The sequence below is a fragment of the Zonotrichia albicollis genome, chromosome 14, assembly GCF_047830755.1.
Source record: "Zonotrichia albicollis isolate bZonAlb1 chromosome 14, bZonAlb1.hap1, whole genome shotgun sequence".
Taxonomy (NCBI): domain Eukaryota; kingdom Metazoa; phylum Chordata; class Aves; order Passeriformes; family Passerellidae; genus Zonotrichia; species Zonotrichia albicollis.
The window spans coordinates 14,881,279-14,902,883 of NC_133832.1; the positions used below are offsets into that span (position 1 = coordinate 14,881,279).

Below are 21,605 nucleotides of genomic sequence, written 5' to 3' on the forward strand. Positions count from 1 at the left end.
GAGGCTGGGCTCTGAGTCTTGGGCTCTGAATCTGAGTCCTGGCTTTCAGTGCCATGGGCACATTTGTGGCAGGTTTGGCTCCTTTGGAGGCTGAGGTCTATGTCCTGGCCTTCAGTGCCCTGGGCACGTTTGCAGCAGGTTCCCTACCAATTGTAGTTGGTAGGGAGGGGTAGGTTTGCTGTCCCTGTGTCATTTGTCACACTGTGACCCAGCAGTGCTCTGGGGAAGCGTGCTGCCAAGGTGAGGCTGCTTCCTCAGGGGCTCTTTGATGTGCCGAGCTTAAACACCAGCTCTTTGTGTGTTTGGATTTGTGGTTTGTGTTCTGAAATGCTCTGTGTGCTGAGGGCAGCAGAGCCTCTTATACTTAAAGACCTTTGTACAGTCCCTGGGTGTTGGAGTGCATATCGTGAATTTTTGGCAGAAATCCACACTCTTTTCCACTTGCATACGTGAACTGTTATCAATGGCTGTGCCTTTTTCTGTTTGCACTCTCACCAAAGCCCAGCTGAGGAGGTGGCTGTGCAGCCACCCCTTGCTGCTCAACAGGATCAGGGGCCACGGATCAGCTCGCATCCCATCAGTCTCCCTCCATTCTTGCAGGGGGAAAATCAACTCCCACCCTTATCCTGACAGCTTGTCAGTATTTTCTGTGTGTGGCAAAACACGAAGTTCCAGCACAGAGCAGGTATCCAAGCTCCTTCTGAGGAGCAGCTCACGTTCCTGCCATGTGCTTGCACTTCCTCCAAGAAATATTTTTCTGATAAAAGACTGAGTGCATAAATCCAGCCATGCTTCCGTTGAGAATTCCTCGTCTGCATCGCCTGCAGTGCCCAAACCCCAATGTGTGCTCAGGACAGGCTGCCAGCGCTTCAGTTTCGTAAGAGAACAAAATGTGGTTGTGCCCAAGGGCACGTCAGTACTTCCCTTTGGTTTTGTACTAATTTCAAAAAGATTCGAAGGTTCTCAAAGTCAATTGAAGTGAGTGGGAGAATGAAAGGTCACCCTTTCCCCGAGGGCATGCTGAGGCTGCTGCGTGACTTTGGGCAGGAGGACCAAGCCTGAAAGTTGGCTGGCACTGAAGGGTGCAGGCAATGCTGAGGGTAAATCACTGCCAGTAGAGAGAAGAATGAAATCTCCTTCCTTCAAGTGATCACTCTGTGTAAAGACTGAGACAGTTTGCCTGTTGCAGGGGTTTGGGATTTTCCCTCAGTGTGGCTTTGGAAAGGCTTCTGCATTTGGTGTCTGTGGGAGTTTAATCCCCAAATTCAGGCAGGGTCTGTGGGAAGGGAATGCCTTTGGAGTGGTTGCTGTTGCCCTGATTCATGGGAAGCTGGGGGTCCTGTGGTGTGGTGGGACCGGGGGTCAGAGCCCCCCTTACACAGGAATCTCCTTTCCTCCCCCCAGCCCCATAGCAGAGATGTTACTCCATCCCTTCTGCCTATTGGATTTGGTGACAAGGATTACCAGAGCCCAGGGATGAAAGCTGAGCTGTTTTTGTGCATGTAAAAAGCTTTAGAAGTGGCATGGGGGCTGTAAAAGCTGAGATGCTGTTGCTCTGCCACTCTTCCCATCCCATGCCGTGCCCACGCTGGTCGTGCTGCAGCAGCAATGGTACTCCAAGGCAAGAGGAGCTACAGGGAGTTACAGCTCCCAAAACCATGTCACAAGTTTGCTTAGCATGGGAACATCTCCCCAGAACTGGGGATTTCTTATTTCTCAACTTCCCTTCTTGCACGTGGTGTTCCACCCCTGCTGGGACGTGGGACAGAGGTGTCTGGGGGTTAGCCCTGGAGGAAAGCTGTGCTGGAAGGTGACTGGAGCCTCCAGGGCTGGTGGCCAGGGCAGAGGAGCTGCTGTGAACCTTGGAGCAGAGCTCTGGAGGGGACTGGCACATTCCAGCGAGGCCGGGGGTCTCGGCAGGTTAATGATTGAGCTGCTCTGGCCCTTTGGCTCCTGCCATTTGCAGAGGCACCTCGGTAACATGGGAACCTTTCTAGGCTGCTGGGGATTTAAAGAGACAGGGCCTGTCCCTACATTTCCAGTAAGAGGATGCTTTTTTGGTGCTCTTCTGGATTTTTGTTATCTGTTTGCCTTCTGTTCACTGGGTGTGTTACCTGCATGTCCTGCAGGAGGAGCATTGTTAGTGTGGAGCTGTGCTGCCCATTCCAGGCTCATCACCCTCTCCCTGATGATGCAGATGTGACCCTGATCCCACAGGATGTGGCTTTTAGTGGGTCCCCGTGTGTCCCCTGCCTCTGGGTGTTGTGACACCCATGGGTGGCCATGTCCCCAGCCTGCTGCTGTCCCCTGCAGCTGCTGGGTTAATAATTGACAGGTCCCTGTGCCACGTGGGCACTGGCCTGGCTGTTTGCAGAACCCTTATCAGCACGGGGCACTTGTCACCCGTGCCAGTTCCAGGCAGAGCAAACGTTAACAGCAGGGCTGGAACAGCTTCAGCAGCTCGGGGACCCTCCCCAGGGCTCAGCCACTTCCTATCCCACTGTACTGGAGGCATGTTCAATCCCAGCAGGGCTGCAGTGTCAAAGCCTGGGGGTCTGCAGGGCAGACAGACTGGTGGGGTGGTCAGGATGAGCCCTAGAACATCTGGCATGGTTCTGGGATGAACATCTGGATTTCCATGGGTGCTGCAGCCAAGGCTTAGTCCCATTGCTTAAGTGAGAGCAGGAGCTGGTGGCTTGTGCTGAACCTGAGGCGTCCTGTGTGCCCCAGCCTGGGTGAACTGGGGGATCTCCTGCCCTGCAGGTGCAGGGGGAGAGCACAAGAAAGCTGACATTTAAAGGGAAAAGGAAGAAAAAAGGAAAAGGAGTGAAGAGAATGAAGCTTTGTTGGCAGTGCTGAAGGCTGGGCTGCAGCAGGGCTGGCTCTGAGGCTGCAGGTGGGGTTTGCTCTGTGGGGTTTCAGAGGGTTGGCTGCTGGCCCTGCTGCTCCTGCTGAAACTGGAACTGCCCCTGGCCAGGGGTGTCACAAGGCTGCAGGACAGTGCCCTCAGCGGTGACGCAGAGGGCACCTGACCTCGTTTCATCAGGGTCATTGGGCAAGAGCAGGATGTTTGAGCCGGGGCTGGTGCTCCAGCTCTGTTTTTCCAGGCAGAGGGTTGCCCCATGGCCTCCAGACACCTTCCTGAGCAAATCCCAGGATGGCTTTGCATGAAGAGAGCCACTGGCATGATCCTCCTGGAGACAGACACACTGGAGGCTCACATGGGTTGTGGCTGGGTGAATTCTCCTGGTGTGAAGTCCTGGGAGCTGTGGTGCTGCTGGCTTGGGAGCAGCAAGGATGTAGGATGTTCTCCCCTAGGTAAAAATAATGGACATAGACAAAGTGCAAAATCAGGGAGAAGGCAGAGATTGTCTCTCTTCTCCAGGCAGGTGATCTCTCTCCTGCTGAACCCCGAGCCCTGGCTGCTCTCTGGACACACATTTGCTTCCCAGCCAAGTGGCAGCTGACCCCACGCTTCCCTTTCCCATCCCCATGCCTGGCCTCACACCTACAAAGCTCTTCCAGCTCTGCTGAGAAATTCCCAACCCCAGCAGGCATGGAGGCGTTCTGCAGCAGCAGCTGAGCTGGATCAAACCACTCTGGGGCTGAAAGCACCAAGTGCTGCTTATTAAGGGGATATTCAGTGGGCTGGGGACACAGGGAGTGCTTTGCCCTTGGCCTTGCTTTGGTGTCCTCTGCTGTACAGAGGGAATGGGATCACCCTCTCTGTGGCTGTGACCTGTGAGTGCACGGGAGCACTGCCAGATCCTGGCACTGAGCTTATTTATTGTTTTATTTATTGTTTTATTTATTGTTTTATTTATTGTGCTGTCCCGTGCTGGAGGGCCCAGGAGAGCGAGCTTTCTGCTCTGGGCTCTTGGCTTTGCTCTGTCCTTGACTGACTGCTGGAGGCAGCTGCTTCTCCACCTCCTGCATTTCCTGCATTTCTTCTCTTTCTGCTTTCTTGTGCCGGGTGTCAGGAGGTTGGTGTGAAGGCAGCGTTTGTGCTTCCTAAGCGTCCATGTGTGTCCCTGCTGGGCTGCAGCAGCTGCAGGGCTGGCAGGGGGCTGGGGCGGCTGCAGGGGCCCGAGTACCCCATCCCTGCCCTCCACAGCAGGCTCAGCAGCCACATTCCCATCTGCTGGAGATCCCAGCACAGCCCCTGAGGGACCCTCGGAGGGGGGAGCCTGACACAGCCCACTCAGGGCCCCTGTGGAAAGGGTCTGGCTGGGGAGGGGGGCACAGCTGCAGCCCCTGGTGCAGTGCAGGGCCTCCAGCAATGCCAACAGCTGGGCAAGTTCTGCCCAGTGCCTCTGGGAATGGAGCCAGAGCTCTTGTGAAGTCAAGAGTGGGTCCCCAGCTATGAGCCCCTTTCGGGGATCCCGTGCTTTCCTTGTCAGGCAGAGTTTGTGTTTGGATTCTGGGTTTTGTGCCATTTTTTTCAGGATCTGGCAATGCCACAGATAGGCTCTTCTCACACCACCACTGCAGACTCCAGACACCTTGAGATTCCCTGAGGCACACAGGGAACATTTGCAGCAGGGACTGAAGGGGTTAATAAAGCTGCTTTGCAATGTGATTTAAAAAAAAAAAAAAAGCCATTTCCTTCTTGTCCAGAGACAGTTTATTTTCTGGGCATTCTTCGGGACGCAGGGAGGTGCCTTTTCTTTAAGGCATTTCCTGTAAGCAAATTTATATTTGGCCTGGGGAGGGTGGGGAGAGGAGGTGGGTGCTGGGGAGGGTCTGCAGCCGAGCTGGGTGACCTCAGCTTTGGCTCCTTGTCCCCAGTTGTGGAGGTGGCAGCTGCGGGAGGCGCTGGCTGGGCTGGCTGTCACTGCAGGGCGAGAACGGGGTCCTGCAGGGTCCCCTGTGCTCCAGCAGTGCTGCTGCCACTGTGCTGAGCCTGAGCTGGCACCCTTGAGGCTGCTTTCATGCCATCCCTTCCATTAACTTTAAGATGATGAAGATAAAAGGTGCTGAACCCCGTTATCCTGTGCTTGGTGTCTTCCCTCCCCCAGGATGGCTTTGATTGCCACTGAAAAGTCCAAGAAGCCAAGGTGGAAATGCAGCAGATCATCAGCATTCACTGTGCCCCTGGGGTGGGTAGGGGAGATTTAACTCTTTCCCCGAGGATATTTGGTCAGATCCTGGGCCAGGGGATGCAGCCAGACCCCAATGCCCCAGGCTGTGCTCCCCCAGGCTCGAGCTGCTCCCCAATGTTCCCCGTGCCAATTTTCTTCTCCCCCATTTTGTTTTCCTTTTATTACTGTGATTTCCTAACATCGGAAGAGGCGAGTTATGAAACTGGAGTTATCCAAACACGTCTTGTTTGAAGATAGCGTTTCATGCAGCAGATGCAGCTTCCTGCCCTGTAAATGGCTCCCATTGTTTTGCCTTGGCTCCTGGCCCCACAGTGCTGGGGTGTCGCTCTGCTCCAGCAGCCACAGGAGTGGTGGTCCCAGGGCTGGGCTGGGAGCACTGGTGCTCTGAAAGCACCTGGGGCTGCCTCAGGTTAAAGGCAGGGAGCTGGCAGGGTGCTGGCTGGGTTGGCTGCAAACATCACCTGCAAGCTGGGGTCCTTGTGTGCTGGGCCAGGCACAGGGGTGGCACTGATGGATGGTGTGTGCATGGCAGGAAGCAGGGAAAAGAGGGCAAATAAAAGAGGTGGTGCTGGTTGGTGTGGTGAGGACACTTTCCAGCATAAAAGAAGCAGCACACATTTTTAATTTAATTTTTTCATTATTTTTTTCAGTGTTTAAATGCAAAGAGAGGGTTCAGAGGTGACCCTCAGGTGCTGCTGAGGCACTGGGAAGAAAGTCTTTCCTGTGAGAGTAGTGAGGCCCTGGCAGCACAGGTTGCCCAGAGAAGATGTGGCTGCCCCATCCCTGGAAGTGTCCAAGGCCAGGCTGGATGAGGTTTGGAGTAACCTGGTCTGGGGGAAGGTGTCCCTGCCCATGGAACTTGATGAGCTGAAAGGTCCCTTCCAAACGAAACCATCCTTTAGTCAATGACTCTGTGATCCCTGTGGTGCTGTGTGATTGACGCAGTGCTAACAGTCAGATTTGCTGGTGAGCTGCAGTTTTGTGCCCTGTGTTCCCCCTGGGCACTGCCAGCCTGACCTTGCCATCCTTTAGTCAATGACTCTGTGATCCCTGTGGTGCTGTGTGATTGACGCAGTGCTAACAGTCAGATTTGCTGGTGAGCTGCAGTTTTGTGCCCTGTGTTCCCCCTGGGCACTGCCAGCCTGACCTTGGGTGCGCGTCCTGCAGCTCCAGCCAGCTCTGGCTACTGCAGGATCCCGGGCACAGGGAGGTGCAGCAGGAACAGGCTGGGACTTGGTGAGTTTTGGGTGGATGTCCTTCCCCACCGGCAGAGCTGCTTTGAGAGGAGCTGGGTGTGCCCAAAGCTCTTCCTCTGACTGAGGAAGCCCGGTGGGGATCACGCTGTCCCTGGAGCTCGGGCACGGCTGCCATGCTCAGACACACTGTGAGGCTGCCTCTCTTCTCCTGCTCTCCACAGCCTTCCCACCTGCTCGAGCAGCAGGGATTGTTTTTTAATTAATTTTTTGTTTCTGTGAACACTGTTAGGGGCTGGGGAGCTGCAGCTGTTGGCTCATTAATGAGGTTCTCTGCAGAACCGTGGCAGGAAGCAGTGCTGGACCCTTGGCTGAGCTCGCAGGTTGACGCTTTTCCTTCCTGCCCTTCTCAGCAAAGCAAAGTCACTTTGTGGCTGCCCCCACCTCAGCCCCTGCTCCCTCCCTGCTTTGGGTGTCAAGTTTTGCTCTGAGGGTTGGGCTGGGGTCTCCCAGGCAGGGTCCTGAGTCTTGAGTCTCTATTCCTTTGGCCATAGCAGTTGGAGACGAGAGAGATAGCAAGGTCAGCAGTCTCAATGATTGGCGTTTGATAAGGTTCTCTGATATTTTATCAGTGGTCTCTGAGGACAGAAGGAAACTTTGTGAGTTAAGAACATCTGTCTTGGCAGGGCCACATCCCCCTGAGTGCTCAGTGCTGGCTCAGAATGGAACTCAAATCCTCGGAGATCCCATTCTGTCCTTGCTGCCAGCACCCACAGAGGTCTTGGCTGTTCCTGGGCTGTTCTCTGGCTGTGCTGGCAGAGCCACTCACCTGCCCAGCTGCTTCACCTGGCATTTACCTGCTCTCATGCTGCTCCTTGAGCAGGGACTGAGCTGTGAAGGGCTCCTGGCAGCATGTGAAAGACTGGGTTCCATGGATTATTGAGCATTTGTGTTTCTTGGCCAGGCTCCTCAGCCCACCGTGGCACAGAGTGATGCACTGGTGGCTTTGCCAGTGCTTTCCCTGTTGTTCCAGCACTGCTCCCTTTCAGCTCATCCCCAGCTCTGCCGAGCTCCTGAGTGGGGGATGGTGTTCTGCAGTGGAAGGGGGAGGAGATGCCATATCCCACCTCTCCGTGGGAATGCTCTGGAGACCCAGGAGAGCCAAGACCAGCTCCTGCAGCCCTGGTGGTGCTCTCAGGCTGCAGGGACCCTGTGCCACCCCACAGTGCGTGGGCAGGTGGGAATGAAGCACTGGGTGAGCAGCCGGCGGGAAGAGCGGCGCGTCCTTGCGAGCGGCAGTCACGGCCCAGTGTCACCTGTCACATGCCAGGCAGGGCACTGGAGCATGGCTGGCCTTGTGTGCATGGCTGTGGCTCAGTGAGGTGCTGCTGGGTGAGCAGCCACACATCCAGGCTCTGGGACTGGCATTTTGGGCAAATCAAGGCACCAGCTGTCCTGGATGGGGCTGGGGGCAGGTGCCATTCATCCCTGGAGATGCTGAGGTGTGCTGGGGCTTTGGGTCCCTTCTGAAAACTTGCATTTGAGTGAAAAATTAATAATAAAATTAGATGGATAAAGTTCTAGAGGGGTTTTGAGCTGATTGATTGACCACAAACACATCAGCCAGCAGCACTGGAGGAGAGCTTTGCTCAGCTAAAGGCTTTCTCAGAAACACCAATAGGGCAACTGCTGCACACTGCTGGGAGTGGAAAGAAACATTTGCTTGGGGAAAGATGAGCATTTTAGAGTGTTGTTCTGAAAGACACAGCCCTGCCTGCTGGGATGGCTCCCCTGCCATGCACAGCTGCTGTGGTGGGGGTTTGGCTGGGGAGGTTCCTCCCTGTGTGAAAGCAGTGGCTATTCCAGAATGACTGTCTTGAGGCCAAGGGGTTCTTAGTATCACCCCTGGGAAGCTGTGAGCAGGCTGGAGCCTTTGCCAGCCTGGCACCAGCCCACCATCAGGAGGGGATCTGTGCCCCACGAGCAGCCCCATCCTCACCGTGCCCAGCTGTGAGCACCAGCGAGGCCATTGTGCTGTCAGGCCCAGACAAAAAACCCCAAGTGGGCCTTGCTGTGACAAATCTTTTCCTTACAGAGGGGCTTTCACATGGAAGGGAAGCTGGAACAAACATGCCCGTTCCTGCCAAAGGTGCTGCTCTGCCAGTAACTGGCTTCTGCTTCCTACTGCAAGTGGTTGATGTGTGGAATTGGGGCTTCCTGCTGCCTGCTGACCCCTGGGCTTCTCCTTCTCCTGACCCCACGAGCTGTTCCTCTGCTCCTGACCCTGCTGCTGGCAGCCACCACTGTGGCTCCGGTGTGCTCGGCGTCATAACTTCCCATGAGCCAGAATGGCTGTGCCAGGGGTGTGAGCTCCTGTGCCTGGAAATCCCTCAGAAGGCTGGGAAGTGCTTGATTAATTAACCAAATTGAAGAGGAGTTGTTTGAACCATGTCTGGGAAGTGTTCCACCTGACTTACAGCAAAGATCTTGGATTTGGGGTTGTTTTTAGCTGCGGAACAGCCCAGATCCCTTCGTGCATCCTGGGATCCTTCCTGATCCATGGCTCTCCTCTGTGTGCCACAAGGCTTTACTTGCCTTGGCTCCTCAGAAAAGCTGTTTTTTACATAAAGGACCCCATTTTGGTCTATGCCCAGGTGCAGGGTGGGCTTGGGCAGGCTGGGAAGGGGCACAGGCAGACCTGGCTGTGCTGGATTCCCTGGTGGGAGGCAGATGGATGGGACCATGTGAGCTGACTCTGCCATTCCTATGAATTATCCTCAAGACCAGCATAAGAGTCTCTAATATTGCTTGAGGCCAGGTTTTTCATCCTGTTTTATAATATTCCCTGACATTCCCCACATTCCTGGCAATGAGACTTCTGTATTTTTTTGAAATGTTCCTTCATCTCTTTGGAAAACTGTGACATCCTTTAAGACTTCTTCAAAATGCTTTCATCCTGCTGTTCTGGCACCTCCTGTTAGCTGCATAAAGAATGGGAAGCCTTGAGTTTCAACTCCAGTCCCAACATCATCTCTTTCCAGAAAGGGGAACAAAGAAAGAGATGTAGACCATGTGCTCCTGTTTGACTCAGTGACCCCCCTAAACCTGATGTCCCTGCTGTGTTTCCACCCCTCTCTGCAGGTTTCAGTGCTCCCCATGTTTTTGGGATGGTATAGGGCCTGTCATGTGAGTTTCCATCGTTGTCACAGCCTGTGAGGACAGCAATGTCTGGGTCTGCAGGGTCTGACCTGCCTGGTGTGAGCTGAGGGCAGGTGGGATGTTTTCCAGTGCTGTATCCCTAGATAGGAATGAGAGACCTATGGTGATTCTCACCAGGAATCAGAAGCAAGGGGAGAGATGATGCTCAGCTCATTCTGGAATGATTTCTGCCAAAGCTCTGGTTTGGGAAGTGCAGGCACAGGGAATATGGTTTTCATTGCTGAGACTAATCCTGTGTCAGCCACAGCTTGTTGTTTGGACTGTGCTGACCCTGCTGCTTCGGGCTGAGAGGTGAGCACACTCCTGCTGCTTGGGGAAGAAACATTCCCAAGGGCAGGTGGAACACACTGGGCTCAGCACAAAGCGTAAATCTGTAGGGAAATGGGTGCTTTAATCTGGATATCTCACATTGCAAAGAACTCAAGAACTGCTATTCTTGTCCTTGAACCATCTTTTTGAACTTTTTGTCCTCTTTGATATCTTGAGGGACTGGGAAATTTATGACGATGAAATTTATGATGACCCAGCCTTGGCTGTCACTTTTCTCATCCCTGGCACACAGAACCTGCTGAGAGGAGCCTCAGCTGTGGCTCACGGCTCTGGTTTGGTGATGATGAGGGTGGCCAGTCTGATGATGAGAGGGAGTTTTGGGGTGTCCAGACAGGACAGACTCTCCACCAGCCCCTTTCCCAGCGCCTGCAGCCGGCACCATGCGGGACGCTTTGCCCTTAACCCTTTATTTCTCGGCTTGGCACGGGAAGCTGCGGCTCACCTGGCGGCCCCGGGGTGCCGAGCTGTGCCGGACGGTGCCGTGCCGTGCTGGGCAGGACGGCGGGGCTGGGAGCGGGACCGGATGGAGCCCTCCCGGCGCTCCCACCCCCGCCGTGGCGCTCAGCCCTGCGGGGCCGGGATGTCCTGTCTGCCGGGGACACGGCTCGGCTCGGCTCGGCTCGGCTCGGCACAGCAGCTCTGCCATGGAATCAGAGACCTTCCAGCCGCCGCTGGACAGCGCTGGGTGGCCGAGGAGGGCGTGAAGGAGGCTGGGGGGGGTGTCATGCTGATATTTTTTTCTGCGTTTAATCCACGGGTTCCAATGAACAAAGCCGGGATTAACAGCTCCTGCCATGGTGAGTCTGCTCGTGTCCCGGCTCTGTGTTTGGATTGGGAGGCTCCAGGCAGCGAACGCTCTCGGGGGAGGTGGGAAAGGCTCTAAAATGACCTTTTTTTCTTATTAGAGATTTCTTGGAAGCAGCGTTTCCTGTGCAGCAGGGCGGTTTGCTCCGGCTTTTACACAGCGGGGGCGAACGCAGGGTTCAGAGGTGTCGCTTGTGTTGCTGTTAAAATTGTTGAGGAGGTTTGTTTTTTTTTTTATCTTTTCTCGAAAACCAGAATTTGCTTCACTTTTTTTGTCATGCCCGGAGCGGGGATGTGCAGGAGCCCTGTGCCCTGCTGGGATTGGGGATGCGGCTGAGTGGGGCAGGGATGCGAGCGGCGGTGGCGGTGACACAGCAGGGCTGGCATCTGTCACACCGTGAGCAGCTTCTCCTCACCCTCTCTGCTTCACACTGGGGCTGCAGCCCCGGCAATATTTGGGTTTATTTCTGCCAGAGCCAGCCAAGCCGGTGGGAGCACTGCATGCCAGCTCCTCCTGATCTCCGATTGTTTCCTGAGCCAAAATCCTTTGGTGTGAGCCTGAACCCCCCCGGCCCTGGCAGGCATGGTGCTGGTACCAGCCATGCTCTGGGATGTGGCATCACCTGCTGACACCAATTCACTGATTTAAAAGCAGTTTACAGAAGAAGGAATAGAGAAAGAGTGGGGTTTGGAGCTGTGGGGGAGAGGTGGAAATACCCCAAGCAGTGCCCGTGGGTGTGGGGTGCAGCAAAAGGGGGTCTTGATTGGAGAGACCTTGAGCAGGTGACAGTCCTTCCCGTGGCACACAGACCTGTGAGCTGGTGGCAGTCCTTCCCCTGGGCACACAGACCTGTGAGCTGGTGACAGTCCTTCCCTTGGCACACAGACCTGTGGGCTGGTGACAGTCCTTCCCTTGGGCACACAGACCTGTGAGCTGGTGACAGTCCTTTCCCATGGCACACAGACCTGTGTCCCCCTGAGAAATGTCCCTTGGCTGCATTTTTGGAGTTTGGGTTATGCCTTGGTGTGCCTGGAGGGATCCCTGCATGGACAGGGGTTCTGAGCCTGAACCCCTGTGGGCTGAGGACCCCTTGTGCTCAGCTGCACATCCAGGACTCCTTGGGGTTAAATTCCTGAATTTTGCAGATCTTTCTGGGATTTCAGGAGTTTAGCAAGGAGCACATGCAGGCACCTGTACTTCCCCTGGGCAGCAGGGACCAGTTGATAAACAAAAGCTGAGTCTGCTGGGGAAGGAGGAAGGATCATGTGCTGAGCTAGGAAATACTTAATTTGGGGTTATTTTTGTGTTGCAAAAGAAGAGAAGAGAGCCCTAAAGTAACTATTTATGCCTCTACTGGGAATTCAGTGCCTGTTCCTTCATGCAAGGGCTCGTGCCCGTGCCAGGGCTGTGGCAGTGGCCACTGGCTGGGTGTGACAGCTGTGGTTTGGGCTCCCTGTCCCTGGGGACAGGTAGGGCTCCTACCAAAGCTGATGAAGCCTGAGCATTCTTCAGCCAGCAACGGGGTGGGTTTGTGATTCTGTACAACATGGAAAAAGCTGCAGCAGGACCACAAGGGAATTCTGCTCCATGGGTTCCTCTGGTAACACACATGTTTATGCTAAATAAATGCATAAAAGTAGGAGGGCATTCCCTCGTGTATTAAGGAAATAACTGTTCTTCAGTGCCTGGATTTAGCAGCAGGAGCTGGAGGTTGTTCCTCGGTGTGGGAAGCAGGAGAGCAGCTGCAGCAGGTCACATCCATGGGAGATACCAATGCTCCAATGGGTGATTGGAGCTCCCTGCAGAGCCAGAGCTGCTGCTGGTTCTGTTTTTTTTTAGCAGAACTGGTGGTGTTTTCCTTTGGCTTGGCCTTCCTTGGCCTTTGGTGGTGGCTGGTGTTGGGTCTCGTGCAGTACTCTGGATGCTGACCTCAGTCCATGCTGGGTTTAATGCTCTTCCAGATGGTGAAAACTGGAAAGCTTTTGCTGTTGTCCATGTAAAGAAAAGTGAGATGTGATGGCTCCTCACTGGGAGGTGCAGCCTGGCTGGTACCTGTGGTGGGTGATGGATGCCAAAGCTCCAGCACTGCTGGCTGCCCTCGGAGCGACGGCGTCCGCTTGTCCAAACAAAGGGCGTGTGAGGTCCATGGGATGGCCAACAGGAAAACGGTGCAATTTTAGAAAGGGTGGACTACAGGATGGGCAAGACAGATTGATTTTCTTCAGCATCCGAGTAGCTGTTCTCATCTGGCTCCTTGTGGATGTCTCGTGACTGTTCTAGGCCAGGTTGGACGGGGCTTGGAGCAACCTGGGGTTGTAGAAGGTGTCCCTGCCCATGGCAGAGGGCCAGAATGAGATAATCTCTAAGGTCCCTTCCAACCCAAACTCTTCTGGGATTCTCTTCTGGACTTTTCTTTCTGGCTTCTGCAAACACCAGATAGAAGGAAGAAGCTTCACCCCAAGCCTGGATCCAACAGAGGTGACTGGTGGCTGTGCTGGTGCTGATAGACTTTCTTGGGCTGGAGCACAGGATGGGCTGGAGCCAGAGACTCTCTCTGCTCTGAGCTTGCATTGCCATTGCCTTTTCAGAGGTGGAACCCCAGGTTCCCTCCATGCTGAGCTTGCCCTCAGACATGGTGGGCGGCTGCTGTGTGCTCTCAGCACAATGGGACAGTCCTGCCCTCTCTGTTGTTCCTCTGGGCTCAGAGCAGCTGCAGAAATGCAGGTGGGGGATGCAAGGACGCATCAGGGTCCTCACCTTCCTGGCCCTTTGTTTCTGTTCCTCTCTTTTTCCATCCCTTGTACCCCCCAGACATCTGCTCTGCAGCTGCAGCCTGAGCAGTGGGACGTGCAGCCCTGAGCTGCCGCAGAGCTCCTGCTCCCAAGTGCTCTGGAGCTGCTGGGAGGAGATGTTCTATAGGCTCAAGGGGCTGCAGGACTCTGAGGAGCTTCCTGGGGGAGCAGGAATCTGTAATGTGCTATAGGACACTCCCGTAGCCATCACAGCAGTGCCAGGGGACACTGACTTGGTCTGTGCCACCCCACTGTGTCCTGCTGCCAGCATCCATCAGATGGCATGTCCCACAGCACTCAGTCCTTCTGGTGCATCTCATGTTCAGCCCTGCCCTGTGGGATCTGTGAAGGTGTTTTGGTGTGAAGAAGGGGCTTGGCTTAGTGGTGGACTCAATGATCTGAAAGCTTTCCCATCTTAAACCATTCCATGATTCCATAATCCTACACGTCATTTCTTGTGGTCTTGTGGCTAACATGTCTGCTTCAGCGCTTCCTTCTCATCTCTATTAAGAACAGCACTGGCTGCAAACCTGAATTTAGGTTCTTCTGGGTGTTGTTTGAGGAAGCAGAGATGTTCTCTGAGCAGGTTGGGCCCCTCTCCCAGGCGCCTCCTTTTGTGTGGACGGGTGCTGCAGCCTCACCTCGGTTTCCTGGTGCCCGTGTTCCTGTGTGGTGCAGCACAAAGCTCTGCACTCTGTGGGCGTGGAGGGCTGAGTAAACCAGACCTGAGGCTGCTGTTGGGTTCGTTTGAGGGGAGGAAATGAGAACTACCACATTCAGCTGATAAGGGTGGTCACACAGCCCTGGAGCCCAGCGGAGGGGTGAGTGGGCAGAGATAAGGTGGGGAAGAGCTCTGGGGGCTCTGATGGTGCTGCTGGGGGTTCTCTGTGCCCAGCCTGCAGGGATTATGATCCAGATCTGATCCAGACACCCAAGAGCCACAGTCTCCCTGCCCTGTGGTGGCCAGAGGGGTTCCTGTGTGGGTTGTACCAGCCAGTACTCACAGACACCATTCAGCAATTCCCATAAAACCTCTAGGATCATTTTTACCCCTGAACGTCCCTCGTGTTCATGTTCCCAGCAGCTGTCTGGGGGTGGCAGAGGGCTCTGCTGCCATCCCCCATGCCAGGTGCCATCCCCAGGCAGCAATGCCCTTGGGGCAGACATTTCAGGGCTGGAGGTGCAGGAGGCATTTGAGCAATTCCTGATTGGTGACATAGCAAGGAGCAGTTCCCAAAGCTTGTGGGAACCATTTACTGTGTGAAGGTTAATTATGGAAACACACCGTGTCTGGGAGGGCATCCAAGAGCATTCCTCATTCCTGCCCATGTGCCCTGTCCATGTCTGTGCTGGCAGCTCCAACATCTCTGCCCTCTGCTGAGTGGAGCTGGCAGCAGGAGGTGCCCGTGGTTGTGTGGAGCTCTGTGAGCCCCCTGCCCCAAGAGCCCAGCTGGGTGGGCACTGAGTTCAGATGTGCCCAGTGCTGGAAGGGCACCGTGGGGGCTTCCTCCAAACCCCCCTGGGAGGGTCTGGGATTGGCCCTTGGCATCTGTGGGAGAGATGCCCTGCTCAGGAAGGCAGCTCTGATTTCTCCAGGCAGAGTCAGTCCCTCTGTCCCTGGTAGGATTCACGTTTCCCATGGGACACCTGCTCCAGCTCCTCGTGTTCTCAAGCAGTGAAGGCACATTCCCCCAGTTCAGGAGAGGAGTTGGGACTTTCTGTCTTTCCTGTAAAAAGCAGGCAAGAAACTTCTACTTATAGCTGGGAAGGAAAGCCCCTGTTGTAGGCAGTTTTACTTTCAGGCAGGATGGAAAGAAATCACACCAACACGAAAGGAAAAAGAGCAATTTTCTCCTCTTGGTGCTGGGGCTGAAGCTTCCCCCGCAGTGCCAGGCAGCTGCTTCCAGCTTTCCATGAGGTCACATGTGAGCATTTTTGTGGTGGGGTTTTCTCCTCACACGCTAATTGGCTGTGTGGGACGTTTCATGGGGATTTGGAACCTTGCTGTGGGAAGCTGAGAGCCTGGCCTGGGACTTCTTGTCAGTTTTGATTGTTAAAGTGAAAGTGCAGAGCTGGGGTTCTGGAAAGTGGCTTTCCTGCCTGTAATTCTGCTGGCTTCCAGTGTTCCAGGTTACTTGTTTTATAGCTTTTATGGAATGTCTTGGGCTTTTCCTTTTTTTCCCTGGTTCACGCCTGTTCCAGAGTGGGTGGATGGAGCACCAAAAGCACTTGAGAGAGAAATATCAGGCTCCAGACACTCACAGCCAGGAGCCATTCCTGCTGGAGTCACCGGTGGTTACCCCAGGGAAATGCCGCAGTGGAATCACTGCAAGAAGGAGATTGGGGAATTTTGTCCTTTTTTCTCCACTTCACTGTTGGTTTTCATCCTTTTCTTTGGGAACAATGGGAACGTCTTCTCTTCCTTTGTTTTTGATTTCTACTCCTTCCTGGGAGTGCTGGGGGGCTCAGGCTGGGGGGGTTGGACCCACTCAGGGTGTTTCTGATGGACCATGGTAGCACTGGGGTTACAGTCTCTGCCTCTTGCTGTGGAAACCTTTTCCTTGGGAAACACCTTCCAGCCTCAGCAGCTGCTGGACAAGGGCAGAGGCTTTGCTGGGGCAGGATTCTCTGGTGGCTCAGAGGATTGTGCACCGCTGGGAGCTTTTTCCACTGAAGGTGTTGGTGCTGGTTTCCCTTGTGGGATTGCCCAGGCATTTCCTGAGGGCTCATCTCCCATGGAGAGCTTCCTCTGGAGCATGAACCATGATGGGGCTGCTGGTCTGTCTTCCCTGCCTGCAGCCAGGAAGCTGGTGGGATTTATCCCCTTGTTTCTCAGGGATGCATGGACTCTGCCTGTACCCTCTGCCCGCTCCTCCTGCTATACAACTGGAGTGGGACGATTTCTGCACCATTAAAACCACAGATCCCAAAGATATTGAGTTGCTATAAGCTCCTGGAAATTGTTTTCTGACCAGTGGAGGCACAGAGACCCTCTTTGTGCCCTGCTGAGGGTGGATGTAGTGCTTGATGAGCCTGTATTAGACATCAGGGAATCCTGGCATCTGGGGATGTTGGGGACCCATCTCTGTCACTGCTGCCTGGGCTCAGGCTGAGCTGGGTGGAGGGTGGAGAGTGGAGGGTCTTGGGTTTCTGGGCAGCAATCCCTGGGCTCAGGGTGGATTCCCAGTGCAGGCTGCAGCAGGGATGCATGCTGGGCTCAGGTCCCATCACCCTGCCCGACAGTGAGGCTCCTGAGAGGTGGCAGGGAGGGCTGGGAACCCGGCTGGGATGGGTGACCCTGTGCCCAGCATTCCACGGCAGGAGTGTTTGCCTGCCCGGCCTTTCCTGCACTTCCCTGGGAAAGCACGTCCATGGGAAGGGCGGGAAGAGGAGGAAGCTGGCTGCTGGCTCCCTCTGGGACAGGACACTTGGAAACCTTTTCTGTGACAGCACTTCTGTCACAGAAACCCTGTCACAGAAACATCAGGAGGGCTCAGCCTGGGCTGGTCAAACATCCCCCTGCTCTAGGGGGATTCTCCCTGTTGGAGGGGCTCTGGGGGGAGGCAGGACTTGCCAGAGCAGGCAGAGCCTGGGAGCTGGCTGCTGCACAGGAGAGGAGAGGAGGTTTGGGGCCCTGGCCCCCCGCCAGCCCTGCGTGGGGAGGGTGGAGGAGGGAAGGAAATGTCGTGCTCTGACTCCGCATTTCCACCCCGGTGACGGGAGGCTGAGCCCAGTCCGGCACAGAGAGAGCATCCTGCTGCAGCCCCGGGCTCTGGCTGGGGTGGCTGTGGTCACACTGGGTGTCCTCAGGCTCTGGTGTGGCCCCAGCCATGCTCTGGTACCAGCTGAGCCCTGCTGTGGGCAGGGGTAAGCTCAGCCAAGGCCCTGCTCCTGCTGCCCTCCACCAAACCCATCCCTGGGGCAGCATTCATGGCACAGGTGGGACATTGCTGCTTTTGCTCGTGGCTTGGGGCACATGGAGCTGCAGTCGCTGGCTGGGATTGGCCCCATGGAATTCCCATTAGGAGCAGGGTCGGGCAGGAGTGGGACCTGGCAGGGGCTGTGGGAAGTGGCTGTCCCTGGGTCCTGCCTGCTCCAGGAGTGTGGAAGGGATCTGTTTCCAGAGCTGGCATGGCCAGGGAGGGTTCCCAGGGACCACCAGGCTTGGTGTCCTCCTGCTGGAGAGATGCAGCCATGGGGTGGCCTCCCCATGGGGTGTTGGGTTCTTTGGGAGGGATGTGGTGCTCCACATGGACCTGCTGACCCAGGATAGCTCCGGGGTTGAGTTCTCCACTGGGATTGCTGGGTCAGAGCCCTGTTGGGGGCAGGAGGGGTCAGCCCTGGGTTTTGGCAGGACTCATGGCATGGTTAATGACTGCTGTGCGGTTTGGACCCGGATCCAGATGCTCATTCCAAAACTTCTTCCCAAAACTTGCCAAGTATTTGGGTCCAGGGCTTTGGCTTAGTCCTGTTCTGAATGGAGCTGCTTATTTGGAACTTTTTTTTTTTTTTTTTTTTTTTTTTTTTTTTTTTTTTTTGCTGCTGTAAGTTTGGAATTGGGAATGCAAAGTGTAGCCAGTGCTCTGGGCTGAGGCAGTGGGCGGATGGGGATGGAATCAGGGTGTTCCAGTGCTGGGTGGGTCTGGCTCAGCTGACTCTGTGCCTCCAGCAGGGACAGATCAGCCCCTGAGGCTGCCAAGGCATTTTCTACCCCTGAGGTCAGATGTTGTCACCCTCAGCAGCAGAAATGTCATCGGGCCAATGGGTGCTGACTCTTGGCAATGCCTTGCTGTGGCTGCAGGAGCTCTGGGCTGTTTCTCTAAACTGGAGGAATTTCCCAGGAAATGCTGCTGGCTGCTGAATGGGCTCATCTGGGCGAGGGCTGATCCCTGTGTGAGGGGTGGGAACCAGCTGGGCGAGGGGTGAAGAACCCCACCAGGGATTTGCTGCTGACTGGGACAAACACCAGCTTGAAAGAAGAGGTGGGGAAGGCTGGGTGGTGGGAAGGAGGTGGGGAGGAAGGGTTTCTTTGGCAGCTTTGCTCAGAGATGTTTGCAGAAGTGATCAGCACTGAGCTTTGACGAGCTCTGACCTGATGATTACAAAGAAAGATCTTCCTCCTCTGCTTGGCCAAGAACTGTGTTTGGTTTGGAGAGTTCAGAAACAAAATGTTTCATCAGAAGGTTAAAACTGCATCTTGTGGCCCTGTTGTTCACGTGGCATCACTGTCACCTCCTGCTCTTTGCCCAGTGCTGGCAGAGAGCTGCAGCTGAGCTGTGTCTGCCCAGGAGCCCTGGCTTTGCAGCCACACATCTCCTCTGCTCTGTGCACATGGAACATGGGCTTGGGGTCAGGGCTCTGGGGTGTGGGCTGTGTTCTCAGGGCGTTGCTGCTGCTGGCAGGGTGCTCAGGCCGGTTCTTTGCTCTCTTACAGAAGCTGAAGCCAAGGAAGCGTGTGACTGGCTGCGGGCAGCGGGGTTCCCCCAGTATGCCCAGCTGTACGAAGGTGAGAGCTGCCCCCTGCCCCGACCCTGCTCTGTGCCTGCCCAGGGCCTCCATCCCATCCAGATTCCAAGGGGGCTGCAGGGACAGCGCCCACAGCTCCAGGGAGAGGAGGGGACAGAGGGGATTGCTCACTGATTATATGATTGTTTGTTACACTTTGAGCCCTTGGCCACGGCCTGGAGAACCAGCCAGTTGACTTCCCTGCATTCCTGAACTTTTCCCCTTCAGGCAGGGCTCTGAGGAATCCTGGGGCGGCTGCTTTGGCCAAGGGCAGCCAGGCTTTGGAGAGCCATCAGCTGTGAAGTGGTTCAGGGAGTGTTTGCCGTGGGTGGGAGCATAGGAACAGCCAGTGTAGGTAACGTGGAGAGCGAGCATGTTCTCCCTCCTTGTGTCCCTCCCCACTCCCACAACCCCTTCCCTGCTCCAGCCTGTCCTTCTGAGCACCCAGCCTGGAGCAGACCATGTTCCTACACCCACCTCCTGTTCCAGGCGCCCAGGGCGGTGGCAGAGTGGCTGTGGTGGTGCTCGCACAGCTCAGCTGTGTGCTCGGAAGCCCCGGGGGGATGCTGGTCCCGGCGGTGCGAGCAGCGGCTGCAGCCGGCCCCGTCCGGCCGGACAATAGCGGGAAGCGGGGCTGGGGCGGCCGCAGCCGGGGCCATTGTTCGGCCGGGCACTGCCCCCGCCCCCTGCAGCCATCCCCGGGGGTGGCTCCATGAGCAGCCTGTCTGCTGACAGGGCCTATTTTGGGGGGCAGGCCACACGTGTTCCTGCCGGGATGCCCAGCCCCAGGTGCTGGCCCCAGACAGTGCTCACAGCTGGGCAGTGGGGAGCACTGCTGGTGCTGCAGCCTGTGGATCAACCAACCCGTCTCCAGCCTCTGGCCACAGAACTTCACACATCCTCCAAGTGTTTCCCTCTGTTTCCCTTCCCGTGGGGATCACACTCCGTGGCTTCATGGACAGATGGATTGAGACCCTTGGGGCTGAAGGTGCAGGTCCCACATGCTCGATCCCAGCAGAGCTGTCTGTGCTCAGGGATGAGCAGGGAACTGACTGGAGGCCCTTGGACACCTTATCACCCTCACCTAACACACCTGGGAAGAGCCATACCCAGGGACCCTGGGCATGCCCCACCTCCAGGTCATCTCCAGCCACTTCTCCTCCTCTTCCCATGCCCACTGCTGCCCTTTGTCCTGATGGAGCAGCTGTCTTGGGATCTGCCACTGATGTCACTTCCTTCCCCCAGAGTCATTATTCCCTCTTGACATCGGTGCTGTGAAGAAGGACCACAGCTTCCTGGACCAGGATTCCCTCAAATCCCTGTGCAGGTAACACTCCCTTGTCCCCCCTCTCATGGAATCAGCAGGAGGATGTGGCACAGACAAGGACAGTGGCCCAGGCTGATGGGGTGGTAGGCTCAGGGGTGCCTGATGTGTGGTGGCTTAGTAGGGTGCCTGCCTTGACCTTGGCTGGGCTCAGAGTCTGCTCCAGTACTGTCACTCCCTCTGCAGTAAGAACTCAGTTGTTCAGGTCAGGGAACATTGCTGGTGCTGGGTGGTTCCAGGGAAACAGGAGGTTTTTATGCTCCATGTGATGCTGGTGTCCCAGTTCCAAGCAATGCAGCCCAGCCCACTTTCCACCTGAGCACGGCGCTGCTGCAGCTGCAGGTTTGGGAGCTGTGCAGGGCTGGAGTGCAGGGAGCAGTGTGGGGGCACTCAGAGCAAGCCAGAGCTGGCACCCACAGCAGGGCACTGACCGATGGTCAGTCTGGATGGGCCGTGTGTCACTCGGTGCTGTGACTCAGCCCTGCCTTGGCTCTCCAGACATGTCATCACAGCCATGTCCCTGTACTGGCTGCATGCTGTCCCTCCCACCCAGAACAGAGAAAAGGCAGGAACAGGGTCTGTTTCCTATTTGTTTCCCAGCAGAGAGGCTGCTGTGCTGGGCAGGAGGGGATCCCCGTGCCATTGCCTGGGTGCAGTGAGGCAGGAGGTGATGGGAGGTCTCTGCCTGTCCCTCCCTCTCTGAGCTTTCAGGTCCTTTAGTCATTCCCTGTCTGGGGCACAGGAGCTTCTGAGGTGATTTTGCTGTAGTAGCCTGGAGCAGACCACCCCTGCCCACTTGCCACAGCAGCTGGCATGGGCATTGCCTGGCTTGGGCTACCACCTGGCATCATCCCCTTGTTAGTCAGGTGTTCCTCTGACTGTGGACTCAAAGCAGCAGGTGACAGACACAGCCAAGGCTCTAAGGCAGGAAAATCAAAAGAAGCCAAAGCCATCCCTGTGATTGCAGCAGGGCTGGTGCAGGGGCTGGGACCAGGGTAAAGCCACTCTGTTTCTTGCAGGAGGCTGATGACCCTGAACACCTGTGCCTCCATGAAGCTGGATGTTCACTTTCAGCGTAAACAGGTAAGTCCTGCATGCTCAAGGCAGGTGAGGGGCTGAGGGGTGCAGGGGATCATGTGCTGGATGTGGGGCAGTGTCCTGGTGAGCTCTGGGACTACCCTGGGCACAGAGTGGCTCCTGGAGGCCTCCACTGCCAAAGGGGTTCCGAGCTGGCTTAGGGGGTGACCACGCTGCTCTCCTCCCCACCTGGGGCCATGCTGGTGGCCGTGCCACTCTGAGGTGGGGGGATGTGCTGACCCTCAATGGCTCCAACCG

General features: G+C 55.8%; 1 protein-coding gene across 5 annotated transcripts in view; it reads left to right on the top strand.

Moving 5' to 3' along the window:
• The window catches only part of STARD8 (StAR related lipid transfer domain containing 8), a 41,542-nt gene that overhangs the window by 12,725 nt on the left and 7,212 nt on the right, over positions 1–21,605 (top strand). For 3 of the 5 annotated variants that reach the window (XM_074551290.1, XM_074551288.1, XM_074551291.1), the window contains 3 exons: positions 18,876–18,947; positions 20,192–20,273; positions 21,290–21,353. In XM_074551290.1, coding sequence (XP_074407391.1) covers positions 18,876–18,947; positions 20,192–20,273; positions 21,290–21,353 — 218 coding nt within the window. Of the gene's footprint in view, positions 1–6,204; positions 10,642–17,145; positions 17,381–18,875; positions 18,948–20,191; positions 20,274–21,289; positions 21,354–21,605 lie in introns of those variants that run through there. The other 2 variants (XM_074551287.1, XM_074551289.1) reach the window with 2 other exon arrangements.